Below are 13786 nucleotides of genomic sequence, written 5' to 3'. Positions count from 1 at the left end.
GTGTGTGGAGGAGAAGGGGCTTTATGATGATGATTTATGCATTAGAAAGGTCTTAAAATGTAAAATGGGAGAAAGTAAGAATTTGATATTAAAATAGACAACATAATGTCTCTCAATGTTTTCAAACTCATCTAAAACTAAGTCTGATAAAACTAACTAATACCAATTAGAGGTAGTGATGAACCTTCCATTATCATGTTTGTTCATCCACTTGGTCTCTTAGCTCAGCGGGAACGGAAGAGGTTGATACGCTTGCCTCCGAAGTACACACACTTAAAGCTTTTGTGACTGACTACGGTTTTTTGATTTCAGAGTCTAATGGAGTAGTAGTGTTTAGTTCTCACAGGGCATCTCCATTTCGTCAAAAGCCATTTACTTCACTTAAGCCCAAATTTTAAATGTGCTCTATTGAGAAAAGTATATCCTATTTCTTCTTCAGGTGATTTTGGCCTGCATGTGAATCTATAGCTTATGTTTGCTTTTTCATGCCATGGAAGTCCTGCTTTGAAATATTACTCTGATTTTTAACCTTTTCATTTTTGAGAGCTTGATTATTTTTGAAAAGTTCTAGGTTTAAAAAGTGTGCAACTAATCCCTCCTGTCCACAGAATCCATATTGCATGGTGGGTGACAGAGCAAGCCTTTCTCCTCATTACTCTGCTACTTAGCTACAAACTTGAGTTGAAGGCAGTTCTCTGAGTAGATCATGCTGCGTAGCCCACTACTCCTGTCATCTGTGTTGTGAACTTCGAGGCCAGTTGTAACAGTATGTGATAGGGGAAAAACACAAATCGGACTTGCTATTTCATATTAAAAATATGCTTATGACTTGGTAACTACTTGACCTAGTCTGGATTCAAACTGACCCAAAAGTAGAAAGCTTTATGTAATAAGAGCTTTGGGAACCAATAATAATCATATGATCTCATTTGCACTATGGACTCCTTTGCAGGTCAACTGTTATCTAATTCTTAGTTATCTAAGACTTTGTTATCCTGTGCTGGATGTCACTGAAAGCTGTGTTACATTACATTAGTTGAGAAAATTTTCAGTGTAACATTTTCCCTGTTGTGTGAGTAACTGTCATTTCACTGTATTTTTGCACCACAATTTTGAAGTACTGGAAAGAGGTGCGGGGGAGTGGGTTTGGACACAACAGGAGTAAAGACTTCCAGTCTCTACAAAATACCCTTATAGAACTTGAATACTGCTTTGTTTCAGGGTGCTGAGGATTATCAAGCTCTTTTGATGGAAAAAGAGACCCTCTTAGCAGAGCTGCGTTCAGAAAACCTTACAAAGGATGCTGAGAATCGTAAACTACAAAGGAGGATTAAAAGGACCGATCAAGAGCTAAATGATTTGAATTTAGAAAGAGAGAAAATGGAGAAGGAGCTGGATGAAGCACAACTACAGAAGAGCAGGAGTGACAAAACCATTAATGTTATTATCACTTTTTTCCTTTATTTCATAAAGTTTAAAAATAATTTAGCACTTCTAGCATGTCCTTTTCTAACAAATTTAGGTTTTTTAATTTGAATAATTCTTGGAAAGGTAAATGCATTTGCCTAAAGCCAGTGTTCAAAAGAATGAGGCCAAGATGATTGAGGAAAATTCTGGCACATAGGCTGCACAGAAAAATCTTTTAAAATAAGTGTCATTTTGATAGTCTTAGTTAGGTCTTAGAAAAAATCATTAGCCTTTGTAAGTGGTAAATGGTAAATCAGTTTTTCTGATGGGAGAATCTGAACATGCATGACAATGTACGTTTTATTTCTGCTGTATTTGTCTTGTTACATGTCTATACATTATCTTAAATTACACTACTTAATTAAACTTTCTTCTAAGTTCTAATGCAGAACAGGAGTAAGTAGCCAAGTTGTTGCAACCTTAAGCCAAACTTCAGCTTGCTTTTTGCTATCATAGCAGGGTCACTGTAAAGGCTGTATATTTAATAATTTGTGCTTGTAAAATTCCCAAAGCACAGGATTAGTTGTTCGCAATTTAACATAAAAATGATGTGCTGTATCTGTTCATTAATTTTGCTTGCTTCATATTCTGGTTAGGGTTTTTTACCTTTCTGTAGGCGTTTAGATAAGCACTTCTGCTTCCAGCACGCACAGCTCATGCAACAAAGTGAATGATCAGGTTTCTTCTTTTCTTCCTTTGAAAAAAGGATGCACCTTCTGTTGAGTGTTTGACATAAAACATACTTCCCACATGTATGTCTTGTCACATGGATTTTTCTAGTCTTCTCACCATTGCTTCCATTAGGGCAGCGTTTGCATAACAAGTAGAGTCCTGCTTGCGTGCAAAGTCTGGTCCTCTTCAGTTAGGGATTAGTCTCCTGCTATATTAAATTACATAAAAGATTAAATGAGCTTGTCTTTATTCAGTGGATGTTTTGGTTCAATTATTAAATAAGGACCTTAATAAAGCAGGTATACGTGGAAATTGCTGTTCCTGCAATATCACTTAAAACCAGTAGAGGGATCTCTTTACCTACAAACAAATAAGTTCTCCCCCTCTCCTGCCCCCAATTTAACTTGCATTTTTGCTTGATTGTCAACTGTGGTTAGGCTGCTGTCACAAAGTCTCTATCTTTGGTGTGCTTTGAAATTTCTTCAGGGTGTTGAGGTTAAGGAGAGAAAAAACAGATCGCTCCTGTCAGTAAAACAGCCACAAAGAACATATTTTATTGATTTAAAGTATTTCATATTTAACTGTCTTCTTTATTCAGAACTTTTTTCATCTTTCAGGGGAGCTACAATATAACTCTGTATAAGAAAGACGGGAAAAATAGGACTGAGTAGGGAGTTGCCAGGGGATTCAAAGTTACTTGTATTACAGAAGCCTATTTGACTCCATTATGTCCAAGTTTTTCATGTAAATGACTAGCTCCTTGGGGAAAAGCATTCCTGCCAAAAGATGAGCAGTCTTATAAAAATTATATCCCTAACCTATTTCCTACTCCTTGCGGAACAGCTGCTTCAATTTCAGAGTTGCTAGTACATTTGGATATAGCAGCATTGCCTGTGAAATGTTGCCCATTAAGTAGTAGATATGTGGGAGTAAAAAAATATGCTGTGATATTTTGCTCTTTGACAAATAGAAAACCACTTCAGTGATCTGATGCAAACTTTTTATGAGACAGCCTTAAAAATTCTGTTCTATTTATGCCCCAAGATACCTATTTATCAGTGTTTCTGTTTTGTTAGAATAGAACTAGCAAGGATGTGCATAAACTGCAACATCTGTAATGAACTGCTGTCTTAGCTCTTCACTCACAGGGAAATTTTCAATGACTTTTCATATACTGTAACTGGGATAATCCAAATTTTTGCATATATCTGTTTTTAAAGAAAACGAAAAACCTTAGAGATCCAGAAAAAGTACTTCTGCCCTGTTGTAAACCAAATTTGTCTGGAAATGATTTGGGCATTACTATCCTGAAATGGAAGAAGGTTAAACTAAATTAATTAGGACTGCTACCTGTGAGCTGATCATCCAAATCACAGACTGTGCCCAGTATTAGGAGTCTTCTGGAGGAATGGGCGTAGATGTTCAAGAACAATGTCCCTGCCTCAGGGTGGGCGGGTGCCCCAGCTTTTTATTAGGTCAACTTTAAAAGCAAAAACTCTTTCAGTTCTGTGCTTTCCAGATGCTGCTGTTAAGCAGTAGTTCAGCATCACTTTAAGTTCTTTGAAACAAGAGACTTTGGGCATATATTCTTACATACAATTGATGAGGAATAAACATCAACTCATCCTTAATGTTGCTTGTGTCCACCATGTTACTGTGTCTGTAACAGACATTCAGTGCTTCTTGATCGAAGAGTTTGTTCAAATTTACATGATTAAACACTTTAAGGATCCATTCTCTCTCCAGGCCTGAATGTAGACAATTAGAGTGTATTTACTAGGTATTCATATTTGATCAGTTGGTTGGGGAAATGCAGAATAACTCATTAGGCAGAATTTATTATTTAGTCTTCCTACCTGTAGTTTAGCCTGAGAGGGAGGTTTTGGAGCTTCACAACTTAATTATTCACCAACCTGTTTTCCATCTGACAAGGAGGGGGAGGCATCTGCTCCAGTCTTCTACATTATAGTCTTTCACATTCATTTTTCTTAGTTCAACTATCATTAATCATAGGAAAGTCTCTTGGGGAAAAAAGATGGCAGAGGGAATTGCAAAGTTTATGCTCTGAGAACTGTAGGTATTATATTATCCTTGCAATTCAATGTATAGAAACCAATAGATTTTCTCCCAGACAATTTAAGTGGTCAATGAGTTCAAGCAACCTGCTATAGTGATGGATAGTTTTGTGTGTTACAGAATTCTAGCTCATGCAAAGAAGATAATTTTCAGTCTCAACTCTACCTTGTTTTGGGAAGGGTTTATGGAACTTTGGGGGCAGAAATAGTAGAGGCAAAGTATCTGCAAATTGCAAATCTCTCACAGGCTTTTTTACTTTTTCCGCAATTGTATGCCTTGTCAGTCCACCTCTTTCCATAAACCTAGCCATAATATTTGTGGTGCTCTAAAGGCAGAAGTGTAGTTTCTGTACTTTACAAGTGTCATACACCAAGACAACAGAGATTAGATAATAGGGGGTGTACTACTGTTATTGCAGCAGCATCTTTTCTATCTGTGCATGTCTATCATCTTAAAGTTGTTTATGGTTTTCATAAAGAGAAGTCACAGATTATTGGTCACTTGAAGTTATAGGACAGGTCAAAAGCGTTCCTTTGACGTTTAGTTACCTAATGGGTAATATACTCACTTAAAGCCTCTCAGTGATGTAATAGTATAAAAACAGTGTAAAAATAGAAAGCCAAGGATGAACTTTGCAATGCAGTGAAAATCATAACACTGCAGTTGATCCTTTGCTTCAATTCATGTGTTGTATACGAGTAGGCTTAATGTGACCCACGTGAAGATCTCCATAACTTGAAGCCAAAAGACTTTGCAGTTATTAGGCCATTACACTACTTCCAAAAGAGCTGCACTACACTGCAGTTTATATTTATAGTTAGTAGTTAGGAAGAAATAAAAACATATTTGAGAGACAAAACTTGGACCTGATTCTACAGTTCTTCAGTTTTCTTAGTCAAGCAAGTAGTTCTTTTGGTCCTGGAAAAACTACCTTTATTAGTTTGCAGAACTGAAGTCTAAGCTTAATCATTCTTTGAAATTGAATAACATTTGAGGGTTTTTTTGGGAGCTGTTAGGGATTTCTTAGCTGAATCCTGGTAATGAAGCTAAAATTAAGCAAGTAAACCAAAAGGCATTGTAAATGACAATTTGTATTTAATGTGCAAAATAAACAGAAGTAAAACTGAAGTAGTAAAATGATGTTAAGGATTTGATGTGAACCTGCATGAAGCAAGGTAATTAAGTCAAGAAAAGGACATAAAACAGTTTGTAAAGAGATTGCAATTAAAGTGTCACTAGTGCTATTTCTTTGTACTTAGAATAAGAGACAACTATTGAATTTTAAATCCCAGTGGAGGTAAATGTAAAGTTTATAGGTGACTACCATATGTGCGAACTATTTAAAGGGCTTATGATACTTCACAAATGGGCCCTTTTTGGGAATAAATGGAAAACATTTATTTTAAGATGTAGACTGTGTTACCTGGTTCTTGGAGTCTGAAGAGAAGTTTAGATAATATAAAGTCTATTGTAAGTTTTAATTGTTTAATTTTAGACAACAGCTCCTTTGTTACAAGTTTCTACTCCTCTTTTTCCACGCAATCCATGCAGTAAATGCTCTAGATCTTCTTGTAGAGTAAAAGCTTATAAAATGAGGCTGTTGTATATGCAAGCTATGCCCCCTTCAATTGACAGTGTTGAAACTTCCAACAAATCAGCAAAAAAGTTTGAAGTGACACAAATAGTGGTGGTGGGAGAGAAGTTGGAAGGATAGAGAAGGCACGTTATGGATTTTCCTACTGCCCTGTGCTCTTGCATATTTTCCACTCTGTAGCTGGGAACTGACTATTAATTACATGCTAATAATTTCACGTATATTTCCATCAATTTAGCGATTGTCCCAGTTCATAGCAAAATGTAAGGAATAGCAATTGTTTGATGTTACTGCTTGGAACCCAAGGCTTTATCAGGTGGTCAGACTTTGAAGCCCCATAGATAGTTACATTTTCAGATGGTGGATTTTCAAGTGAAGTGGAACAGGATCTGTAGGAATGCAGAGGAGAAAGCTATAATTGTGTGCATCAAGTGTGTGACCTGTAAACTACGAGATACTGCTTTTTACACTGCAGTAGTCCATGTTGATCCTAACAGATCTCAGAGTCCTTTGGACTTGCTACTACATAAGGCTGTTGAAAGAGATTGTTTCTGTGTTTTAGAAGCAAAAAGGACAAAAAGTATATGTTTCTCTGATGAGGAGCTAAGATGTGGAGATGATGCAACTAATCTTGGAGCTGCAGGAAGTAATTAGCAGAGCCAGAATCAAGATCAAGTTCTGTTTACAACTTCTAATCACGAGACTGACCTGATTGGTCATTTGAAGTTTGTGCTCTTGTCAAAAGAAAATGTTTTAACATTTCTGACCTTTTGTTTGATGCAAAAGTAACTAGTAATACAATGTTAGTGCAAGAATTTCCATGGTGTGATGAGAAAAAGAGCAAATGACAAACTGAATCACCCGTAACCAATTTCCTCCTATTTCTAGCAAGAGAGTAAATTGACTCATAAGTGAGTGTTCATTCTGACAGCAACAACATCTACGTGCATGATATTCCCCGCAGCCTTGGAGTCCAGTCATTCTATATGAAAAGCATTTAAACAAGTAACAACCTAGATTTTTGGAAGACAATACTGACGCCTCATCTAAAAGTTTTCTTTCTCTAATTGTATTCATTGATGCCAAGAGAAAGATACTGGCTTAAATGCATTCTCCAGACTATTCAGTGACATGAGTGATTTAAAGCCATGGAAAGTTAAGCTAATAATGTGGGTTGTTAGTCTTAAACTTTTTTTAAAGTTGATTTGCTAAATATTCAGTTTCATTTTTTTTGTAGGACCTTAGAAATCAACTAGAGAAATTACATGGTGAAATGACTGAGAAAGAAAAAGCAGTTGAACATCATTACAATATTCTTTTGAGTGAAAGCAATCAGAAGTTGCAGAGCCAAGAACTAGTTATCAAGCGGCTAACAGACAATGTCAATCAGAAGGATCTGCTGCTTCAGGTAGGTAGACTTAAATTGAAATGAAAAATGGAACGCTATCATTTGATTTTGTATGAGGAATTATTACAAAATCACATTTGTATTTGGAATTACTGTTGATTTTGATGATAATCCTTCACTTATTATAATACTGTATTTGCAGAACAGACATATAATTATAGAGTGTGTGGCATTCAACAAGATTTCTTGTTAGGGTTTTATGAAGCGTGTGGACAGAGGAGGAAGAAAGCTTTACTAATACTTATGTAGAATTTTCACTGTTGTGGTAAGATACTTTAAAAGCTCTGAAGTGCCTATGATTTTCGGTTTATTGTGCAGAAACTAGAAGTTGAGGAATAGGTATAGATACTGAAATATTTTATCTTCTTTTTTTGGAGCCCATTCAAAATGGCGTATGTGAGAAGAGAGCTGCCTGAATGTTAACAGACCCCTGCTCACTTTTTTTTTTTTAATAGCTGGAGGTATAACCCTGAAAAGTACTAATGGTATTCAGCCAGCAATGCAAAGAGTAATAGTTGAGGTTGCTCTCTACCTGGAGACCAAGGTGCATGCCTTGACTTATTTTTTAATACTTAAAAGATTGGATAGCTGGAGAAAGCTTCTATTCAATCTTTTTTTTTTTCTTCTATTATGTTAAATTGAGCCGCTCTTTTGCGAGGTATGTAAAGAACATGTGCCTGATCATCCTTGGATATTCTCCTGAATTTTGTTTGTTTGTCTATTTTGCAATATAAAACTAGAGTCAATTTTGTAAAACTGTCTCATTGTTTTCTTTTGTTAGAAACTTGATGGAACAGTTAAAGAAAAGGATGCAGAATTGCAGGAGCTCCTGAATAAGTACAAGAACCTTCTAAGAGCCAATGAAGAACTTGAACTGAAAAATGAGGGCTTAGTAAAGGAAAAATGTGCTGCACAGTCTCAACAGTCAATCATCAAGATAGTCAGAGAGTTAGAGGTGAGTTTTTCGTAACTGATCATTTGCAGATAAATACCTTGACTTCAAATTGAAGAGAATTTTGACTTTGGCTTCAAAGGTGTGGACTCATATATGTTGTAATTCACCCATGTAGCAAGGGGCTGTTTTTCCTTCATATCAGTACCATATCAAAATGTTCTGTATTATTAAAAAGATAACAATGCCTTTATTAATAATTGTGTCATATGATTTGTATGATTGTGGTGGTATTGATCTGGCATCAGACAAGTACATAGTATCATACTCTGATGAGTTTATATGGCATCACTAAACTCTTTACTCTCAGAAAGCATGTAAAATGTTTTGCCTGCCATAGAGGTAGAGTTTTGTGGTCATTAGGGCAGACACATTTCCCTGAGCAGGAGGGTATCTGTGTTTCTGAAGAGAGGGGCAGAGGAGAGTTTGTGTGCTTTTGATAGATAAGGGGAAAGATTGCACAGAGCTAGTGACCACAGGAGATAAATTGAGTGTGAGGATAAAAAATATAGGTAGGAGTGAAGATATGTCTAGGGCAAGAAGACGACTACTTTGAAGCAAAGAAGAAAGGAAATAGTACAGAAATATATATATATAAAAAAAAGTGGACAATATATGCCCATTATTTTATTTGATGCTATAAATTGAAAAGACTTGTCAGTACCTGAAATCAGAGGTCAAAATTCAAAGTCTTAAAATGTAGAGTTAGTTCCTTCCCCCTTCACCTCCCACTTCTGTGCTAGCAAAAAAAAAGTCAGGTACTGTTAAGTTTTTGAATCACCTGCTGACTCCATCAGTGCATTTTTTTATTATTGTGTACAGATTATTGAACAAGTAAGCTGCTTTTGAAGGTACACTTGTCTTTTTTTTTTTTTTTGTGTTGTTTGTAACCTAGCACGCTAAGGTCTCCAAAAGCATCAGACAAAGTAAAAAGAATTAGACTAGTACGTACTAATGATGGAGAAAGCTATTTTGTTTCTTTAATAATATATCAGTCATTAATGAGATTTTCCTCAAGGAAGTTTAAAATAAAGTGAGCCAATGGCACAAGAAACATGAGTGCTATGTCTTGTGTCGCATTCTGAACACGCTAGTGATGAGATGCTTAATATGTTATGGGCACTATTATTAAACAAGGTAGATGCAAGCACACGTTCAGTCATGGGTTATTTAACAAGCTTAGAGTAAAGGAGCTGCGTCACTGTTTGCCAGGGTACGAGTGCAGAGTATATCGAAGTATATATGAATATACATGCAGAGAAAATAAATTCTGTGAAAGGTTGAGTAGAAATTCTACCTCTGTAAAACAAACTGCAGTACATGCACGTAACTTGTGTCACAAAGGGACCTAAGAGTGATGGTAAATCATACAGAATTAATGAAAATCAAACACTAACTTTCCTCTGTACACCCCACTTCCAAGACAGGTGTATAACCAGGAGAGAGAACAGTGGCAAGCGAAGCCATGCATGGTAATGACCCAGTACTCACCTTCTAATCACAATCTATTCTCTATTGCTGGTTCACTTAGTGATTGTGAACAATACCTAATCACAACCCATTGTCCTCTCAGTTCAACCTCTGTGTAAGTTATCTCCTGTAAGAACCCACTTCGGCATATTAATCATAAGTTTTTGGACACAGATTATCCAGAGCTCTGCCCTCATTGCCTGCCTTAGACTCTTTGATGACTTTACAGTGCTGCACCAACTCTCAACAAATGCACAGCTGGATCCTCCCCACCACAGAACAGAAACCAAGCTCTTCTAGCCTCACTGATCTTTAAAGTTGAAGAAACTGAATTGAGAGATGCAGAACTCTCTCTCTTTCATCATACCTTTTAACTTTATTTTAATGTAATGATAAATTTTAAAGCAACCAACATCCAAAGCTCTGCTGGGTGCCTTGGCCAGGCCAGGGAAGATAAATGACAGTTTCTAATTACAGTTTGGATTCTTGAGCCACTGTCATGGGCTAGAGAGAGAGTGTGCGAGGGCACTGATAATTAGGTTAGTCATGCAGCTGCTGACTCTGGTATCTCTGAAGTCTCAGAATGAAATATATTTTACAGCCAAGGAATTTAGAAGTGCAATGGACTCCATACAATTTTGGAAACTAGTTGGTTTTGTGCTTAATGCTCTTCTCTCACAACCAATACTCCCATACTTACAAAGCTCTTTTTGTTGGAACATTTGTTAGATAAGTATATTTCTAACACATATTTTTTAGACCTTTGTAGTTCATTTTATTACTGAGAAAAGCAGCAAAATTGAGAAAAGTGGCTCTTGCTCAGTCCTTGTGCTGTGCTTCTGGATTCCGTTGTGTTGCATGTGTAATCTTGCACACAGCGTATACTGCAGTAAGGGGCCACAGTGATGGGAGTTTTAATTCTAAATTGATTTCTCTAAGTGTAAAAAAAAATTCTTGGATTTGCTGTTATGTAGCCTCTCTGTGATGTCCATTTTTGGGAGGGAGAGCTTATATACCACTTGAGGGTGGAGTAGGAAATGTAGTTAGCTGATACACTGCAAGGCAAATCTGTGTTTCTGCAGACACAAGTCACTTTCTAATTCCTGTATGATCAGCACGTTATTTGACTTTGGTTATAATTACTCCTGTATTTAGGGAGTTAATACTGTGCAATCAGGGAGCTGAAGAATACTGTGTGCATACAGTTGTGATGTGATTTGCTGCAGCTGGAGAAATTATAGTCAATGCATGGAAGTTATTGATGTAGCTAGAGCATTGCAGTTGATGGGTGTTGTGAGAATTGGAATTGGTGCAATTGTTGCAGTACTGCAGACATGTCTTAGCTGTTGAAATTGATGCAGTGTGCACACTGTTGCTGAGTCGTCGTGATTATGGAAAGTGATGTAGTTGTCTTTTTTTTTTTAATACAGGTGTCCTGTCTATTAAATAGTGATCAGTGCATTGTAGTTGTTGCTTTCAGTCTCTTGAAATTGATGTTGTGAACACATAAACAGGGTGATAGTTCAATTTCTGATTTGACGACATTAGCTTATAGCTGAAAACAGCAATCTTATTTGTCAATATCCATGTCTTCACACACTTTAAACATGATGCTTTTTACCTGTGACACTGAGCATGGCCCGGTGATGGGAATGGATGTGGTTGGTGTGTCTCACCATTTCCATATTAGCAGAAATTTCATCTTAAAGGAGTTAGCCTGATGAAGTGGTATTTGGAGATCCGTAGATAGCCCACTAGTCTTGCCTCACATATCACCAAGAAGGGCCATAAGTTCCTCGGAGCCAACAGCTTTGTGACATTTTCTGTGGTTGAGACGACATCTTCTAAAAGTCACCAACAAAGTCTTTTGCTATAGTCTTTGTCGTCTTTAGATATATGACTCAGTGGCCTGTAACAATTTTAATGTTATTAGCAATTGTTTCATTTATGGTAGACCATACATAAAGTTTACTGCAATGTTAGAAGAAATTACCGAATTCTGGTACTGGTGGTTGGATGGATGAATCGGTGGTGTAGGTTATGGCCTTCTCTCAATTATTTGTCCTCTAACCTTCAGAGATTTTGAAATGATCCTGGTGATTGTTGTAAGCAAGAGAGTATTCAGTGAGGCAACTGGATATTCTTGTTGCCAATAAGTTTTTATTGTGGAGGTATAAACCTTTTACTTTCATTGCTTACAATTTGAGAAACCTTTAATGAAAATAAGTTATGTTTTCCACCACTACTGCTTAGCAATAGTATTTCAGACTTAAATATAGACTTTAATGTATTAGATTGCCTCCTTTCATGGGAATATAAATCTTTCACTGCAATATGGTCCTGGATGTCTTGCAGCTATCTCCTCTAACACATTTTCCCTCATACCATGTGTCAAGAGGTTTAATGTTTCATTAACTCCCACAGCATTATGGTCTATTTAAGTTACAGAGCTGCCTTATGTTTTGTGTACCGTTGGGGAGTTGATTGGAATAATTCACTCCTACGCTTTATTTAGAAATGACAGTAATAATGTACAAAAAAAAAAAAAAAAGATGTTCATGCTGTATCTTCTCATCCTTATTATTCATGAAAGATTCTGAAAAATCAAGAACACTTCTTCATGATTTTGCTAACCTCTGCCTAGCTAGTTGAATTTAGAATTTAATAATTTGTGTATAATCTGACATTTGGAATTAAGAAACAGCTCATGTCTCCTGTTACGCACAAAAAAAAAAAAAAAAAGAGTTGGGAGGATTTCATGAGCTTACTGAGATTTTGGCGCAAATGTAGAACTAAATTAACATGTGAATTCTAAAAGAAACATAGGAAACCAGAGCATGGTTCTGTGTATAACACTGCTTTGTTAATACAGCAGTCGTAGACCCTGCACAATTGGTGACAACCGTTATCTAATTTGTGTACCGTAAACTCTTCAGAGTGACATTACTTTGCCAGTGCTTCAGAAAGAGCTTTTAATTAGGATCTAGTGCTGTAGTGTCTTCAGTAATAATTGCAAGGCCTGTATCAGACATATGGAAGAGTTCACTAGAACTTCTAACAGACTGTTAACCGACTAAATTAAGTCAAAAGATTTATTTCTTCCTGTTGCTTTCTATGTCATTGATCAGTGTCATTGTGATCAAGCTTTTTCCAAGTTAAATTGCAATCTATGTATTTTATGTTTAGTGACTGTTCTTGAAAGGCTGAGATTCCAACACACTGATAAGACTCCTTAATTCAGGCTGTAAGATGTACTTTTTTACATGGGGTTTTTTGTGAGGTTTTTTTATTAATGGACTCTGAATCACCCGCCTCCATCTGTTTGCCTTTGTGTTTCTCAGTGCTCGGTCAGCAGAGGCCATTGCTGTGTGCTCTTCCTCTGCTCATCTAGATAATAAACTTGATATGAAGCTCAGTATTTTGCACTTCACATGCAGAGTAGTATTTAATGTATAAATTCCACTAGAACCTGGAAACATTTGTTAGAATACAGCTACCATTAGGAATGATGGTAGCTGAACATGATGCACATGTACAAAGGCAAGGTCACGTCTTCAAAGAATCTGTAGTGTCCGGTGGTAGAAGCTACTCTTTCTGCAGTAAGATCTGACATGCGGATTACCTTAACGGGAGTAACTTGATCAAAACTTGATTACACTTGCAAAATATTATTTAACGTATTTGCTAGCATACTGTGAAGTGTGAGTGTAAATAATTAAAAGTAAACAACAGTTGTCCTTGCTTTTGTACTGTTTACTTTGCAGAATACTGAATTTTTCACATTAACAGTCTTTGCATCGTTAGTGTGAATTAACGAGATTCTACTGTAGCAGAATTTTTGTTGCAATTCCTTCCTTAGGAATTGCAATTGGAGTAATAACAGCTGCTTAAAACTCCTGGGTGTAGATTTCTTCCTTGTTAATGATCTGTTCACTAATGATTTAGTATCTCTTGAGAGTTCCCTTAGCTGAGATTCCCCCATAGCTGTGGCACTTTTTTTGTTCTTCCTTTCAGTTTTCAGTCAAAAAAGAAAACTGAGAGAAGCAACAAGGTCTACTATTCTTCTCAAACACAGGCAGAATATATGCGTCTGACATAAATACATCTAGATTTGCTATAGATATCCCAGTTATTTTCTCTTCTGAGA

At 36.5% G+C, this 13786-nt stretch overlaps 1 protein-coding gene across 1 annotated transcript in view; it reads left to right on the top strand.

Annotated features, from left to right (window-relative positions):
* CDK5RAP2 (CDK5 regulatory subunit associated protein 2) overlaps positions 1–13786 on the top strand; it is an 85413-nt gene that overhangs the window by 19999 nt on the left and 51628 nt on the right. Inside the window, exons 12-14 of the mRNA XM_050907693.1 lie at positions 1222–1440; positions 7047–7217; positions 7999–8172. Coding sequence (XP_050763650.1) covers positions 1222–1440; positions 7047–7217; positions 7999–8172 — 564 coding nt within the window. The remainder of the gene's footprint in view (positions 1–1221; positions 1441–7046; positions 7218–7998; positions 8173–13786) is intronic.

The sequence above is a fragment of the Gymnogyps californianus genome, chromosome 18 (genome assembly GCF_018139145.2).
Source record: "Gymnogyps californianus isolate 813 chromosome 18, ASM1813914v2, whole genome shotgun sequence".
In the NCBI taxonomy this organism is placed as follows: Eukaryota; Metazoa; Chordata; class Aves; order Accipitriformes; family Cathartidae; genus Gymnogyps; species Gymnogyps californianus.
Note: the sequence above shows the minus strand (reverse complement) of the source record. Positions and strands in the feature narration are given on the sequence as shown.